Source organism: Plutella xylostella, chromosome 10 (genome assembly GCF_932276165.1).
Source record: "Plutella xylostella chromosome 10, ilPluXylo3.1, whole genome shotgun sequence".
Classification (NCBI taxonomy): Eukaryota; Metazoa; Arthropoda; class Insecta; order Lepidoptera; family Plutellidae; genus Plutella; species Plutella xylostella.
This window is the reverse complement of record NC_063990.1, coordinates 7,912,673-7,926,148: the sequence shown is the minus strand read 5'-3', so window position 1 is coordinate 7,926,148 and position 13,476 is coordinate 7,912,673. Positions and strand designations below refer to the sequence as shown.

Genomic DNA, 13,476 nt, shown 5'->3' with positions numbered 1-13,476 from the left:
AGGATGGCCAGAGGTTATTCTTAGGTGCACCAGGGAGCTTCTACTGGCAAGGTAAAATGACTTAACATAAATTATTAATTAACAAAAACTCTTGTCTGTTCACCATATAAGTTGCCACACTTTGAAGACGCAACTGAAATTTGGATGAAAACAAGAGATTTTGTAACTTTGCACTGCACTGATAAAAACTGTTTCTCAAATGTTTAATACACATCCACAGGACGAACGTTTTCGATAGATTCAAACGAAAGATTCCTCTACTTTATGCCGAAAATACCAGAAGAAGGTAAACGAAATGAAACAGTAACGCCGATTGACCACTTAACTTGTTAACCTGAATAACATAGCGAAAGGCTTAAGAGCGCCTAATTCTACATCGCCTAAAACATTTAGTAGAACTGTCCCTGTATCCTCCTGTGTCATGTAGCCCCATGCTCTGCGATCCATCTCCATCATTACTCCTCATCTACGCGAATATGGGGTTATATCAAATACATGGTTACCTTAGAATGATATTGTAGATAAATATGTTTACAGACGTGCTAAACTGCTAACTAATGAAGCAAGAATAAAAAAAACATAATGATAGATAGTCTGTTCTACACAGACAATGTGCTAATTTAGATGACGTAGTTGTAAATTTAAAAGTTTTGTTATTTATTGTTACATGTTTGGTACATTAGGTACCTGTGTTAAATCAATAGTTTGCTAACTACGAATACCTACTTACATAGGAATACTTACATAGCTGATGTGAATCTTGGTGATTTCATCTCCTTATTACTTATATCGGTCGGTACCCGGTGATTAACGATATATCGGGCTATTATAATAATAATATGTAAGGACATCTCACGACAATATTCAACATTCATTATTAACGCTTTAAACATAACACAAAAAAGTGGCCATGCTTTAAAATGGTACTAATTAAATTTGATTTCGTTTTATTGGCTTTTAAAACTATTTGACCGGTTGCTATAACATGGATTTGGTGACAAGATTTAACAAAATTTATAAATCCTTAATCGCTTTGGAGAATATTTTAGTGGTTGTTGTGAAGAATACCTACTTAATTAAATGTTTATCGGATCCAGACTGTCCCGACCCCCGGCCTTCAGTTGTAAACTTCATCAAATGTGTTTCTATCAGCATGATTGATGTTTGGCTGTCCAATGAAAGCTTTTCATTGCAAAAACACGAAACGTGTCTTTTATCATCGCCTCACAACCAATTTCACATTCATTGTCAGCCAAACCATCCTTCTTCGTGTTTCTCGATCTTATCCTCGGATATTTTGAGTAAAACATTTTACTTTGTAGGTCAGCTGCACTCTCAGAGTTTGGAGAGGAACTTGATTCTGACGTCTACGCCCGAAGCGAGCCCCAAGTACGATGACTCGTACATGGGCTACTCGGTGGCGACGGGGGACTTCGCCGGCCAGGGCATGCAGGGCGTCGCCGTCGGCGTGCCGCGAGGACAGGACCTCAGGGGCTTGGTAAGTTCAGCCCCCATCTCTCTACGAAAGGTTTTGCCTTGGGTCTCGCCAAACTATTAACTATACTGGCCTCTACACTCTCATATCGCGCCATCTCGTGTAATTTTGTCGAGAGTCTGGAGCATGGAAGTTCACGAAATTAGCTTCCTTGAGTGAAGAATCAATTGTGATGTATGTGTCCGGTCATGGACAGTCAGCGACTTACGACTTTTGCAACTTATGCTTGACTGGTTAATCCTCTCACTACAATCATTATATTTTATTACAGGTGGTACTTTACACGTGGGATCTCCAAAACATCAGGAACATCAGTGGTCCTCAAATCGGAGCGTACTTCGGGTACAGCCTGGCGTCAGGAGACATCGATGGTGACGGCTTCGATGACGTCATCGTTGGCTCTCCGATGTTCACACGGACGAAGGTTGAAGGCTATGAGCACGGACGAGTTTATGTCATCTACCAAGGCAGGGATCAGGTTCGTATCTTCATATTTTTCATCATACTGTATCTCATACTATTTAATTTTTATCTAGAATCAATTATGCAATAAGTCACTAGCCTCTATATTTAACTCTTATAACAATTTTTGTGAGCCCTCTTTATCAATGGTCGTTAAACTGTTTCAGGCTTACGAAAAGAGTCACTGGCGTAACGGAGAAGTATCGAAAGGCCGATTCGGTTTATCGGTTGCCTCTCTAGGAGACATCAACTTGGATGGATTTGGAGGTAATAATTTTGACTACATTTTCTTTTTGCACGCATTTCATGGCTAGCATATATTTCGTATTTACAGTCTCCTTCTAATTCCCTGCAAGCCAAACAACTCTGATGGCAAATTATTGCATAAATTTCCAGACATAGCAGTAGGGGCTCCCTACGGTGGCGCCGAGGGTCGCGGCGTGGTGTACATCTACCACGGCAGCGAGCTCGGGCTCCGCAAGCAGCACTCCCAGCTGATCACCGCCGAGGAGGTCTCCACGGGACCCCCCTTCCTCTCCACCTTCGGCTTCTCCCTGTCCGGGGGCATCGACCTCGATGGGAACAATTATACTGATCTAGTGGTTGGAGCGTACAAGTCTGACAGCGCTGTGTATTTTAGGTAAGGCTTTTGACATTGTTAGGCGTACTAGTTTTTTACTCGCACTGGGGGCGTATCGTATAATATGAGTTAGTTCCAAATAGTAAATGTTAATCATTAAAATCATTAAAAGTTACCGACATAGCCAAAAGGATTAGCACGCTGAAATGGCAATGGGCTGGCCACGTAGCCCGCAGAGCCGACGACCGCTGGAGTAGAAAGGTTCTGGAGTGGAGACCCCGTGTCGGCAAACGGCGTGTCGGTCGCCCCCCAACCCGTTGGTCTGATGATCTGCGGAAGGTAGCGGGAAGCCGCTGGATGCAGATGGCGGGTGACCGTTTGGGGTGGCGATCGTTAGGAGAGGCCTATGTCCAACAGTGGACTACGGAAGGCTGAGAGAGAGAGAGAGAGAATCATTAAAAGACAGTTTATTGATTTTTTTTTGTTATAATTATTTATTTATTATTTATTTATTTATTTATTTATGGTATTAAATGTTGAAGAGTACCCCAAGGATAGCTTTTTGGACCTATTTTGTTCATAAATAACGTATCTACAGCATTCGTAACATTTCCATTTCAGGTCCCGACCCGTGGTCAAGGTTATGGCTGAAGTTAGGTTCATGGGTGATACGAAACTGATCTCACTGACAGAAAAGAAGTGCAAGTTGGCCGATGGAACCGAAGTCGTCTGCGCTCAGCTCATGTTCTGTCTCACGTATGACGGGATCAATGTTAACAAGCAAATAAGTAAGTCATTGCAACTTATTATTAGAGTGTATTCACAGTAAATTAAGCTTGTTATCTTTACTAACTTTTGTTTTTTCCAAGCGGAGGGATATATCTGCTACTTTGGTGAGTGATGGAAGTAGCGAATTGGAAATAAATGTGTTAAAATTGATCGTGAAATTTTGTACATATCACCATTTGATGTTAGATCGTAATTAGCAGCACTGAATTCAAAATCGTATCGGTGTAATTGATAACTTACCTATAAACTTATGTACAACAATGTTACTTGGAAATTCTAAATAAGAAGTTTCTACCTACATAGTACATACCTACCTGCTTCTGCAAAAGTACAAGGTAATCAAAGACGTATGGTACATTGTAAAGAAATACAAGGAAATAACGAAACCCTATATTTAAGGATAATACAATGATGTTCACAGATACTCAAAGAAAACATAAACCAAAAACAAACCCAAGCAGCCAATAACCATTTCCCCACCTCCTTCACAGACTTCCGCGTGACCCTCGACCTGGACTCGAAGCAGAAGAGCAGCAAGCGGCTGTTCCTGCTGGAGACGAGACAGACCACCTACAGCGAGGACATCTACCTGGCGCAGGGCAGGCAGGAGTGCCGCGACCAAACCGTGTTCTTGGATGTTAGTAGCCTATTATTATCTTCAGCCTATAGCAGTGTACTGCTGGACGTAGGTTTCTCCCAAAGCGCGCCACTGGATGCGGTCTATAGTTTTCATAATGCATTAATTAAATTAAATTTAGCATTTCAATTAATGGCTTATGGAACTCGTAGCATGCTGAAATGATCCAACGCATCAAGCCCATCCTACATCTGAATTTACCACACATTCTATTACTACCAAAATTAACCCTAAACCATCTGCCATCTCCAGGAGGACATCCGCGACAAGCTGACACCCATCGAGGTGGCCATGACATACGAGCTGGTGACACAGTACTCCGGTGACGTCATCCCTCCCGTGCTCGACCAGACTAAGACCAACGTGTACACGGACTCGCTGAATATACAGAAGAACTGCGGCCCAGATAATGTGTGCATTCCGGATTTGAGGATGGCTGCTACCACGTGAGTTGCTATTTTATCACCAGTCTAGACTCGGTACTGTCGAATCGTCCACTGCTAAACTCTTTCGAGAAATCGCCAAAACAATATGTACTATTTATTCTTTTGAAATTCGATCAATACCCTTTAAAGCCCATTAGAAACCATATCTCACGACTAACGTCATTAGTAGATGTAAAGACAGCAATAAATATCACTGTAACAACCCTTTCCCTTATCCTTTGCAGGCCAAACTTCAACTACGTCCTGGGATCAAGTGAAAACGTAAACATAGACGTGTCAGTCGACAACTCAGGCGAAGACGCCTTCGAAGCTGCCTACTACCTGCAGATCCCTGCTGGAGTCACCTATGCTAAAATGGAGAGACTGGATAAGGATGTTGAAGATGCTGTGCCGATCTACTGCTCGATTAGTAACAAGGAACCTAAGGGGAACAGCACGCTCAAGTGTGATTTGGGCAACCCTATGGCTAGTGGTCAGGCGGTAAGTGTCTTTTATACAGGGTCAATTTTTTTTTCGCGAATTTCCAAATTCTGATTTCAGATCCGGGCTTAGATATACCATGCTGCACATGTAGGTTTCGGCTTAGTATACCAATTTTGCAACACCCTGTATAATTTGAGTAATTTATTTTCAATACACTAGGTATCACGTATAGGTACCTAGGTACACGGTATAGAAGCGTCCGTAGTCGAGCGGGCCTCAGTGATCGTAACTGATCGCTGAGGTTAAGCAACAACTGACACGGTCAGCCATTGGATGGGTGACCAATTTCAAGTGGTGCTTTTCTGGACGCTTCCGTGCTTCGGACGGCACGTTAAGCCGTGGGTCCCGGTTGCTGCTTCGGCAGCAGTCGTTAAGCCTAGTCAGAGGCCTTCGGGCGGCTTGAAAACATCTGACAGTCGGGTTGCCCACTTACCCGACAACTCTCTCAGCACAAGCTTGCTTGTGTTGGGGTCCACCAACCCGCACTTGGCCAGCGTGGTGGACTAGGCCTAAACCCTTCCTTCATTGGAAGGAGACCCGTGCCCCAGCAGTGGGGACGTAATGGGTCGTGATGATGATGACACTAGGTATCTTGCATGGGTGGGCGTGGCCATGCCTGTAAATTGATAGTAATGAACGCGGCCATCAACCATTGAACTATCGGTAATCCTAAATAACTTAGGTACTATGTTTTCCAAACCTCTGATCTATTGATAGGTATCTAGTTTACGACATAAGGGGGCAAGACGTGCACGTCAAGTCATCGCACTTGCTCTCGAAGCCGCGCGATATGATGTTGGCTTGCTCGTCTTGCGCCCCGTGTTAGACCTTCAGGTTTTCCTAGAAGAAAGCTCCGCCTTGGAATCCCCTGAAGTCTGCAATAAACAATATAGGTACATACTTTTACTAAAGCAGCAAATTCAAAACCTCCTTCCTCCACCCCCAGGTGAAGTTCCGCGTGATCCTGGAGGTGGACGCGCAGGTGCAGTCGCTGGACTTCCACATGGTGGCCAACAGCACCAACCCCGAGCGAGACTCCGACTACGACAACGAGCAGCCGCTGCATATTGGGGTGGTTATTAAGGCGCATTTGTCTATTATTGGGTAAGTTTTTACTGCGGTGAGTTGATGAAATTGAGAAAGCGGCATAAGCGCGAATTATTAAAAAAAAACTTATGTCTGCAGATTTAAATTGTGTCTGCTAATTTTTTCTCATACAAGCGGTTAAGCGGTTAAATGCTCTGAGCGTAAAAGAAATGACAAAGAAACTCTAAGATAAATTAGAGCAAAGCAATATTTTCCAATACCTTGCCAAAAAATAAAATGCGAAAACTACGCTATGAATATTTTTTAAGATATGAGGAGATTGTCAAAGAATTCCAAACGACCGGGATCTATTTGAATAATATGAACCGTACAAGAGAAATTCACAAAATCTTATTTAATTAATCCTTCCTCCTCCTTCCAGCACCTCAGACCCTCCAGAGCTCCACTACAACGCGTCGCTCTACGCCCGCGGAGACGAGCAAGTCACGGAGGACATCCGTCTCGGCCCGCAGTTGATACACAAGTACAACATCAAGAACGAGGGACCCTTCGCCGTGGAGGCGGCTGAGCTGTACATCATGTGGCCTTATCAGACGCATACTGGTGAGTTTACTCATTCGAAACTGTTAGATAATTATGAATGTATTTGCTCCAATTATTCTGGATGAAAAGTAGGGTGCAGAAATTTAACTCAGAGACTCTCACAAGAGATCTAGGGGTTTTATAAAAAAGTGTTTTAAGTTACGGATTGGTTTAATGACCAAATGGTACAGCTGTTAATAGGTAGGTACACTGGCTAAAACGTAAAAGGTTCTATTTATAGCCAGAACACATAATTTGTATGCATTTGTGCTTGGATGCCTTCGCAATAAAGTCCATCAATATCTCACTAGATGTCCAATCCATAGACGTTATATTCAATCCAATACTCCCTCCTTTCAGGCGAGAACCTGATGTACATGCTGGTGCAGCCGGAGTGGATCGGCGACATGCAGTGTGACGTGGCGCGCCACGTCAACCCCGACAACATGTTTGTGCATAACCCCTACAACAGCCCACTTGTGAAGGAGAGGCAAGGTTGGTAAATCATCTTCTTAGTGGTGCATGAAAGTTCCTTATTGTATACGTCCAGGCCAGCCAGGGCAGTCAGCAATAGACGCTTATCTGGTCTGGCAAATCCTTTAACCACAGATATAGCTCCAGGGTTTATCACCGACATCGCACACCAAGAAGAAACTTTGTCAGCGGCATTGTTTTCATAAATGGTCATCATCATCAGCAATCTTTGAAATCACCAGATGAGGAACTTAAACCTTATTTATTGTTTCAGCAATGGCCAACAGCGAATTTTACCATGGAATTCAGATCAGTCGTGGTGGAGGATATTACGGACAGAGTAAGTTGAATTAATACCTAATGTGTTGAGCAATTTCAATATAAGGGAACATTCCACTAATTATTGTATTTTATTACAGCATACTTGGAACAAGGCAGCAACAGTCAAAACGTTGCCAGTGGCAACCAATTTGCCGCCGGAAGCAGCCAATTCGGAGGTAGCAGCCACCATTACGCATCAGGAAGTAACCAGTTCGCGTCCGGTGGTAACAACTACGCCGCAGGATCTGGATCGCAATTTGCCGGATCTGGAAACCAATACTCTGGAAACACCAACCAATTTGCCAGCGGTGGAGCCAATTATGCGGGAAGCCAATCAGGTGGCGCAAGAACCCAATACTCCACCAGCCAAACCGCCAATAGGAACCAATTTGCCTCATCGGGCTCCCAGAATTACGGAAGTGGTTCCCGAAGCTACGGAGAAGGTTCTCAAAGTTACGCAGGTGGCGCCCAGTCTTACGGGTCTCAAAGTTACGGAGCGGGATCTCAGAGCTACGGCAGTGGTCAGGCAAATGTTGCTGGTTCCCAGTCTTACGGTAGCCGTGGCCAGGTTTACGGCAGCGGTTCGCAAGGGTCGAGGCGCGATGAATACGGCCAAGGGTTCTCTCATGAAGAAGAAGAGGCAATCAGAAGGAACTTGGCTACAGCTGTGGCGAATGCCAACGTGGCTGGTCAAGGGAACAGCCAGGGAGTGACCGGCAGTACCATCACCAGGGCTTGGAATAAGACAGTGATGTACGATGCCAGTGGAAATGTCATCTCTGAAACTGAAACCAGTACTGAATATGGATCGTTAGGACGGGAGGGTGAAGCTGGCAGTTCGTTCAGGAATCGGTAAGTTTCACACTGTTAAATGTGATATTAAGATATTTCATTAAAGATCAAACATTTTATAGAACAACGAAATTAATCATCATTTTCGGTAGCCTCAATACAAAAAGTATTTACCTAATGATCGTAATATCTTTCTTGACAGATTTGGAGCCGACGTGAGCCGTCAATCGCACGGCGGCGCCGCGGCCGCCGCTTCAGGCAGGAGCAGCCAGGGCCAGTGGTCCCACTCCTACGCGTCCAACCACGCGGCTCCGGGACAGACCTGGTCCACAGAGGAGTCCGTCAACAGAGACGTCATGAAAGCCGGCAGCACCTACCAAAGGGGAGGCTCTAAAGTCACTTACGTTGGCGAGGAAGACGATGAGATTGGAGGCTTTGGGGCATATGCTGCTCAGGGGTCTAACAACGAGTTTAAATATGGCGTGGCTGATGTTTCTGGGGCCAGTACTCATGGGGGCAGTGGAAGTGGGAGTGGGGTCGGGTACAGCAGCGGGGGTGGGTACCGGGAAGGGGCGGCGGGAGGGGGCGTGAGGCAGAGCGCTGGCTCCACGTACTCCAGTGGAGGAGGCGGTGGAGGATACTCGTACTCCAGTTCTAGTCGGTCAGGTTAGTAGTCCTCGTATATAATATTCTTTTGTTAAGATGAAACTGCTACCGAGTGCTGATGGTTTTATGTAATTTAAATCTTACAATATGCATAATGTCTCATCATCATCATCATCGTAATCATCATCAGCCATAATATTATTATGTAACTCAGAACATAAATAAGGAGTTGAAATTGAAATTCCCTCCCAGGACCATTTATGTCTTCCGTAGAATGACGTAAGCACAGAAATGAGTAGGTATACTACATGACAACATACCTGTTCCCCTCAGGAGGCTCCTACTCGGCTCACGCGGAGTCCGGCTACGGCACGGCGCAGTCCCGGCGCGAGAGCACGCGCCGCCGCCGCGACGACGCCGTCGACCCGCAGCTCAAGCTCATGCTGGAGAGGTGAGGGTTACTTAACACTGTTGTGGAATTAGAAAGGATGAAAGTTGATTGAAGACTGTAGACGAGGAGTCGTTAGAGAAGTGATAAGTTCCTTTGAGAAGATTATCATGAACTCCACACTTACCTAATTTGAATTGAATTTCAAAACTTTGTTGCTGGTAGGAGGGCATTATCGTTTAATAAGCATAGTCATAGACAGTTTTTTTGTGAATATGCTATGGTACCTATACTATATGCTATGTTGGATCCACCGAAGGAAGAACCATACTTAGGTATAGATAACATAGAAACTTTTATACTTCATGAACATATCCCTTTACCATGCATTTATTTATATTACCAGATGCGAGGAGAAGTACCGCTGCGAGGTGATCCGCTGCACGACGGGCCGCCTGCTCAAGGGGCAGGAGATCTGGCTGGCGCTGCGGTCCAGGATCAACGCTTCTGTCATGTATGAGGTCAGTACATAGACAGTAGACACGGTACAGTACAGCATGAGTACAGATCCCAAGAAATGTATGACGATCATCACGTGATTTTAATGTAATCAGGAGCATTGGACTGGAAGTAACTATATGTAGCTTTCCTATCGTGCAACGTGGGTAACTTGTCAAAGAGTGCAACACTACGCTAAAAAGTCCAACCCCCTTATTCATAGAAAAGTTACAATACGTTTTAACTAATAAACTGTTTTGTCCCTCTCTGTCAAAGAACAAATTGTTCTTTGTCGGAGAGGGACAAAACAGTTTATTAGTTAAAACGTTCTGTAACTTCTCTATGAATAAGGGGGCAAGAATCTTGCCTTGTTTTAAAATAATAAAAAATTAAATAGTTACTGATGTCCAGATTTTTATAAAGTTTTCTGTAAAATTTTACATACTGATGTCCAGATTTTTATAAAGTTTTCTGTACCTCACTAGACTTATTGGAAAGTGATTTTTAAGGTATATATGCCCTTTTTAAGGTTTAGTGACCCAACTTAGACAGGAACAATCCCTCCTAACGTTCTCCCAAACTTCCAGATATCCAAAGAGAAGACAGTAAAACTGTCCACGCTAGCGACCACTCGCGTGACAAAGCTCCCCATCGTGGACAAGCCATCAGACCAGAGCTGGCAGACGGCCGAGGCCCAGACGCTGGTGACCCCACAGCTGGAGGCCCTGTCTTCGGGGTACATCCCCTACTGGGTCATCATCCTGGCGGCTGTGGTGGGCGCGCTGTTGCTTCTGCTGCTGATATTTGCGCTTTATAAGGTGAGTTTTGTGTTGGCTTGTCAGATTTTATTGACAAGTGACTTGTGAATGTTCGGAAAGCTGAAGGGAAGATAACTTTAGCTTTAGAAGTTAGGTTTATAAAGTTGCGAAAGAGATTGGTGGGTTACTTTATCATCAGGTATCAGGCCGTATAATATTCTGCCGACAGTCTTCTTCCAAAGAACACAATATCACACACAATACCTTCATCAGCAACAGTAGATGCTGTATCATCATATCTCATCCAACAAACGTTCTAACCAATCACTCGCCTATTCCCCAGTGCGGCTTCTTCAAGCGCAACCGGCCGTCCGACCACACGGAGCGCCAGCCCCTCAACGGGCGCGACGAGCACCTCTGATACCCCGCCCCGGGCACCAGTGACGGCACTAGTGACGTCACCAGCTCGGCCACGGACGCCGCCAGTGACGTCACCAGCCGCGACTCCAGCAGCTTCGAGCGCTACTGACGGGGACACGTGGCGGTCGTGCTCGAGTTCAGTGAGGAGTGAGTTCTTGGACATTTTGTAGTGATACCCTTGTTGCAAAGATTGAGTAGAGTGGCGAGACAGTATTCGAGGCCGAGCGGCTAGTAATTGACTGTGCTTGGCTGGGGATACTGTCTCGGCCGCTCTACTCGGTAGGCGTAATCAGGGTATAAAGCTGAGTGTACCTACTCGTTGATGACTTTAAAGTTTACACAATTTTCGTTTCGTTTCATCGAGTGTTGTGTGAGGTTTTGGAAAGAGAGTAGGAAACAAAGCAAAGGAAACAAAGTAATACCTACTAGTAGTTTTGTAAAGTGTATAAATAAAACCTCATTGATGTATTCAGATAGCTCAGCAGAAAATCATGTTTAGCTATGAAAGTTTCGTAGAAATGTCATAGAATTAGATTTTGGTAAACCTAGCTTTATCCATAGAAGAGGAAATATCAATGAACAAGAACTTATTTATTTTTTTCTTATTGAACCAACACCACTGCCGCTGTCTTTGTGTAGAAAATATGTGACTTTACACGTCTTTATTTTTGGTAGATACATACATAGGTAAAAACAAGGGGATCTAATCAAGACAAATGCTAATAATCTCTTGTTTACACATGAGAAGGTCCCCATTCTTTGATGTAAATATCATATTGATGTTTCACAGGCTTTTGTAATTAATAGATACTAATTACCGATAGTATTGTTATTATTGTGTATCGTATTTAAACTGGTAGCAAAATTTTCTAAAGGTAAAAACAACCCAGTTTAAAAAACATGTAGCAAGGATATTCGATGTACTTAGCAAGAGAAAAACTAAAGCAAACAGTCGATTGTTAGTTCGATATAGTGTTACATTATTGTTTTCTAGCTACTCTCTATTTTAGACGTGTATGAGATATCACTGACTAAAATGTGCCTTTAAAATATTCTAATTGAAACCGAGTTGCATAAGATTAGACATATTGTATATTTTTTAATAATTATTTTACTAGTCACGATATAAAAAATAAATAAAACATTATATATTTCGGTATGCCATATTAGGACTAGCGAATTTCGAACTTATATACATGTATGTAAAATAAATACTTATGTAAGAAATGTTGGTGGAAAGTGTGATAACAAGAGTTTGTGTAAAATATGTCTTAATGTATGGGAAATGATGAATTGTGATGTAAATTAATATTAGCGACCTAGGTTTCTACGCACTATAATTAATAATTTAGTCTTCTGCTTCTCAATTACTGAGATAATACTATTTATTAAGCCATCGTTATTTTGAAATAAAATTAAGTAAATAAAACAGCTTCATATACTTACCGAATTTCTTTATAATAATATGACTTGCACGCTAATGGATTATAAACATGGTGCTTTTCAAATAAGCTTTCAGTGAAGTTTAAATTCCATTTATGGAATCTTTTAAATTATGATACAATATTCACTGTGTGCCTTGTAATATAATACCTAAATGGGAGTTATGGCTGCTATAATATTAGGTAAAAATATTGTGCCTTTTAACTGCCAGTTGTTCTTCAAAATAATGTAAATATTATGTAATTTAGACTACTTAAATTTATTTCCACCTAATTTATCACAAAAACTTTATGTGTGTTGTATAGTTTAGGTATGTTTAGTAGACTTTTTTGAACTCAGTAATTAAATAATGACTTACATCGTTTTTGTGATAGATTAGTGCGTGCCTTATTTACAATTATATAAATGAACCTACCTTCCTAAACAAAAAACTAGAAAATTTATAAGTAGTTTTGGATTAAAATATTGTTTCAAGCAATACACATACTTATTTGGTTTCGCTTTTAGATACACAAAAAAAAATTATAAGTGTAACAGCTTTCAGCATTACATTGCAAATTTTCAAATAGACGAGCTTATGCAGTGGGAGGCACTAAGCAAACATTTTTAACGATATTACCACAAAAATTACTTACACGTAGGTAAAACAAGTCTGTAAACTGTACACTTCCGTACAGTTAGGTACTGTGCAGTTCTGGAGCTCTATAGCTGTATTATGGTCTGTTAAATGCAATTTTGTACTTAAAGTTGAACATAAATACAAAAATGTGCTTCAGGATACCTACCTAACTTTGGAAAAAATATCACGCCAATTTTTAAATCAACAAGAGAAGCGTATATTTGTTTTAGAAAATAATATAGAACTTTCTAAGGTCAACTAAACAAGGTAACAAAATCATATTCGGTTGTCTTACTCGGTAACTTTTTGCATTTACCAAAAAACTTACAATAAATTTTTGTTTTAATTACAATCTTGGCCTTTTATTTTACTTACTGCTTATTATCTGGTCACTAGGTAAGTAAGTACCTACAACACTACTGAAGGCCCTGCCCGCGTTATGATATTTTTATTTCGATGTCTCAAAATGAAAACTGCTGTGTTCAAAATGTCTTTTTTTAGATTTCGTGAGATTTATTATTCATTTTCCATATTCCAAATATAAGTTTTCTGCCTTCAAATATGCCAACCCAATCTACCTGGCTGATTATGATGGCGATGCGACCCTATCCCTCTATGCAATAATCGCTCCTCAAC

At 42.2% G+C, this 13,476-nt stretch overlaps 1 protein-coding gene across 4 annotated transcripts in view; it reads left to right on the top strand.

Moving 5' to 3' along the window:
* The window catches only part of LOC105380972 (integrin alpha-PS2), a 76,929-nt gene extending 63,737 nt beyond the window's left edge, over positions 1 to 13,192 (top strand). For 2 of the 4 annotated variants that reach the window (XM_048623563.1, XM_048623564.1), the window contains 20 exons: positions 3 to 51; positions 221 to 286; positions 1,323 to 1,498; positions 1,767 to 1,973; positions 2,125 to 2,224; positions 2,354 to 2,597; positions 3,159 to 3,325; positions 3,818 to 3,963; positions 4,216 to 4,409; positions 4,634 to 4,889; positions 5,839 to 5,996; positions 6,361 to 6,542; positions 6,882 to 7,016; positions 7,270 to 7,335; positions 7,415 to 8,168; positions 8,311 to 8,774; positions 9,048 to 9,165; positions 9,509 to 9,623; positions 10,188 to 10,418; positions 10,702 to 13,192. In XM_048623563.1, the coding sequence (XP_048479520.1) occupies positions 3 to 51; positions 221 to 286; positions 1,323 to 1,498; positions 1,767 to 1,973; positions 2,125 to 2,224; positions 2,354 to 2,597; positions 3,159 to 3,325; positions 3,818 to 3,963; positions 4,216 to 4,409; positions 4,634 to 4,889; positions 5,839 to 5,996; positions 6,361 to 6,542; positions 6,882 to 7,016; positions 7,270 to 7,335; positions 7,415 to 8,168; positions 8,311 to 8,774; positions 9,048 to 9,165; positions 9,509 to 9,623; positions 10,188 to 10,418; positions 10,702 to 10,779 (3,906 nt within the window). In that variant the 3' untranslated portion in view covers positions 10,780 to 13,192. The remainder of the gene's footprint in view (positions 1 to 2; positions 52 to 220; positions 287 to 1,322; positions 1,499 to 1,766; positions 1,974 to 2,124; positions 2,225 to 2,353; positions 2,598 to 3,158; positions 3,326 to 3,817; positions 3,964 to 4,215; positions 4,410 to 4,633; positions 4,890 to 5,838; positions 5,997 to 6,360; positions 6,543 to 6,881; positions 7,017 to 7,269; positions 7,336 to 7,414; positions 8,169 to 8,310; positions 8,775 to 9,047; positions 9,166 to 9,508; positions 9,624 to 10,187; positions 10,419 to 10,701) is intronic. The other 2 variants (XM_048623565.1, XM_048623566.1) reach the window with 1 other exon arrangement.
* The last annotated feature ends 284 nt before the right edge of the window (positions 13,193 to 13,476 follow it).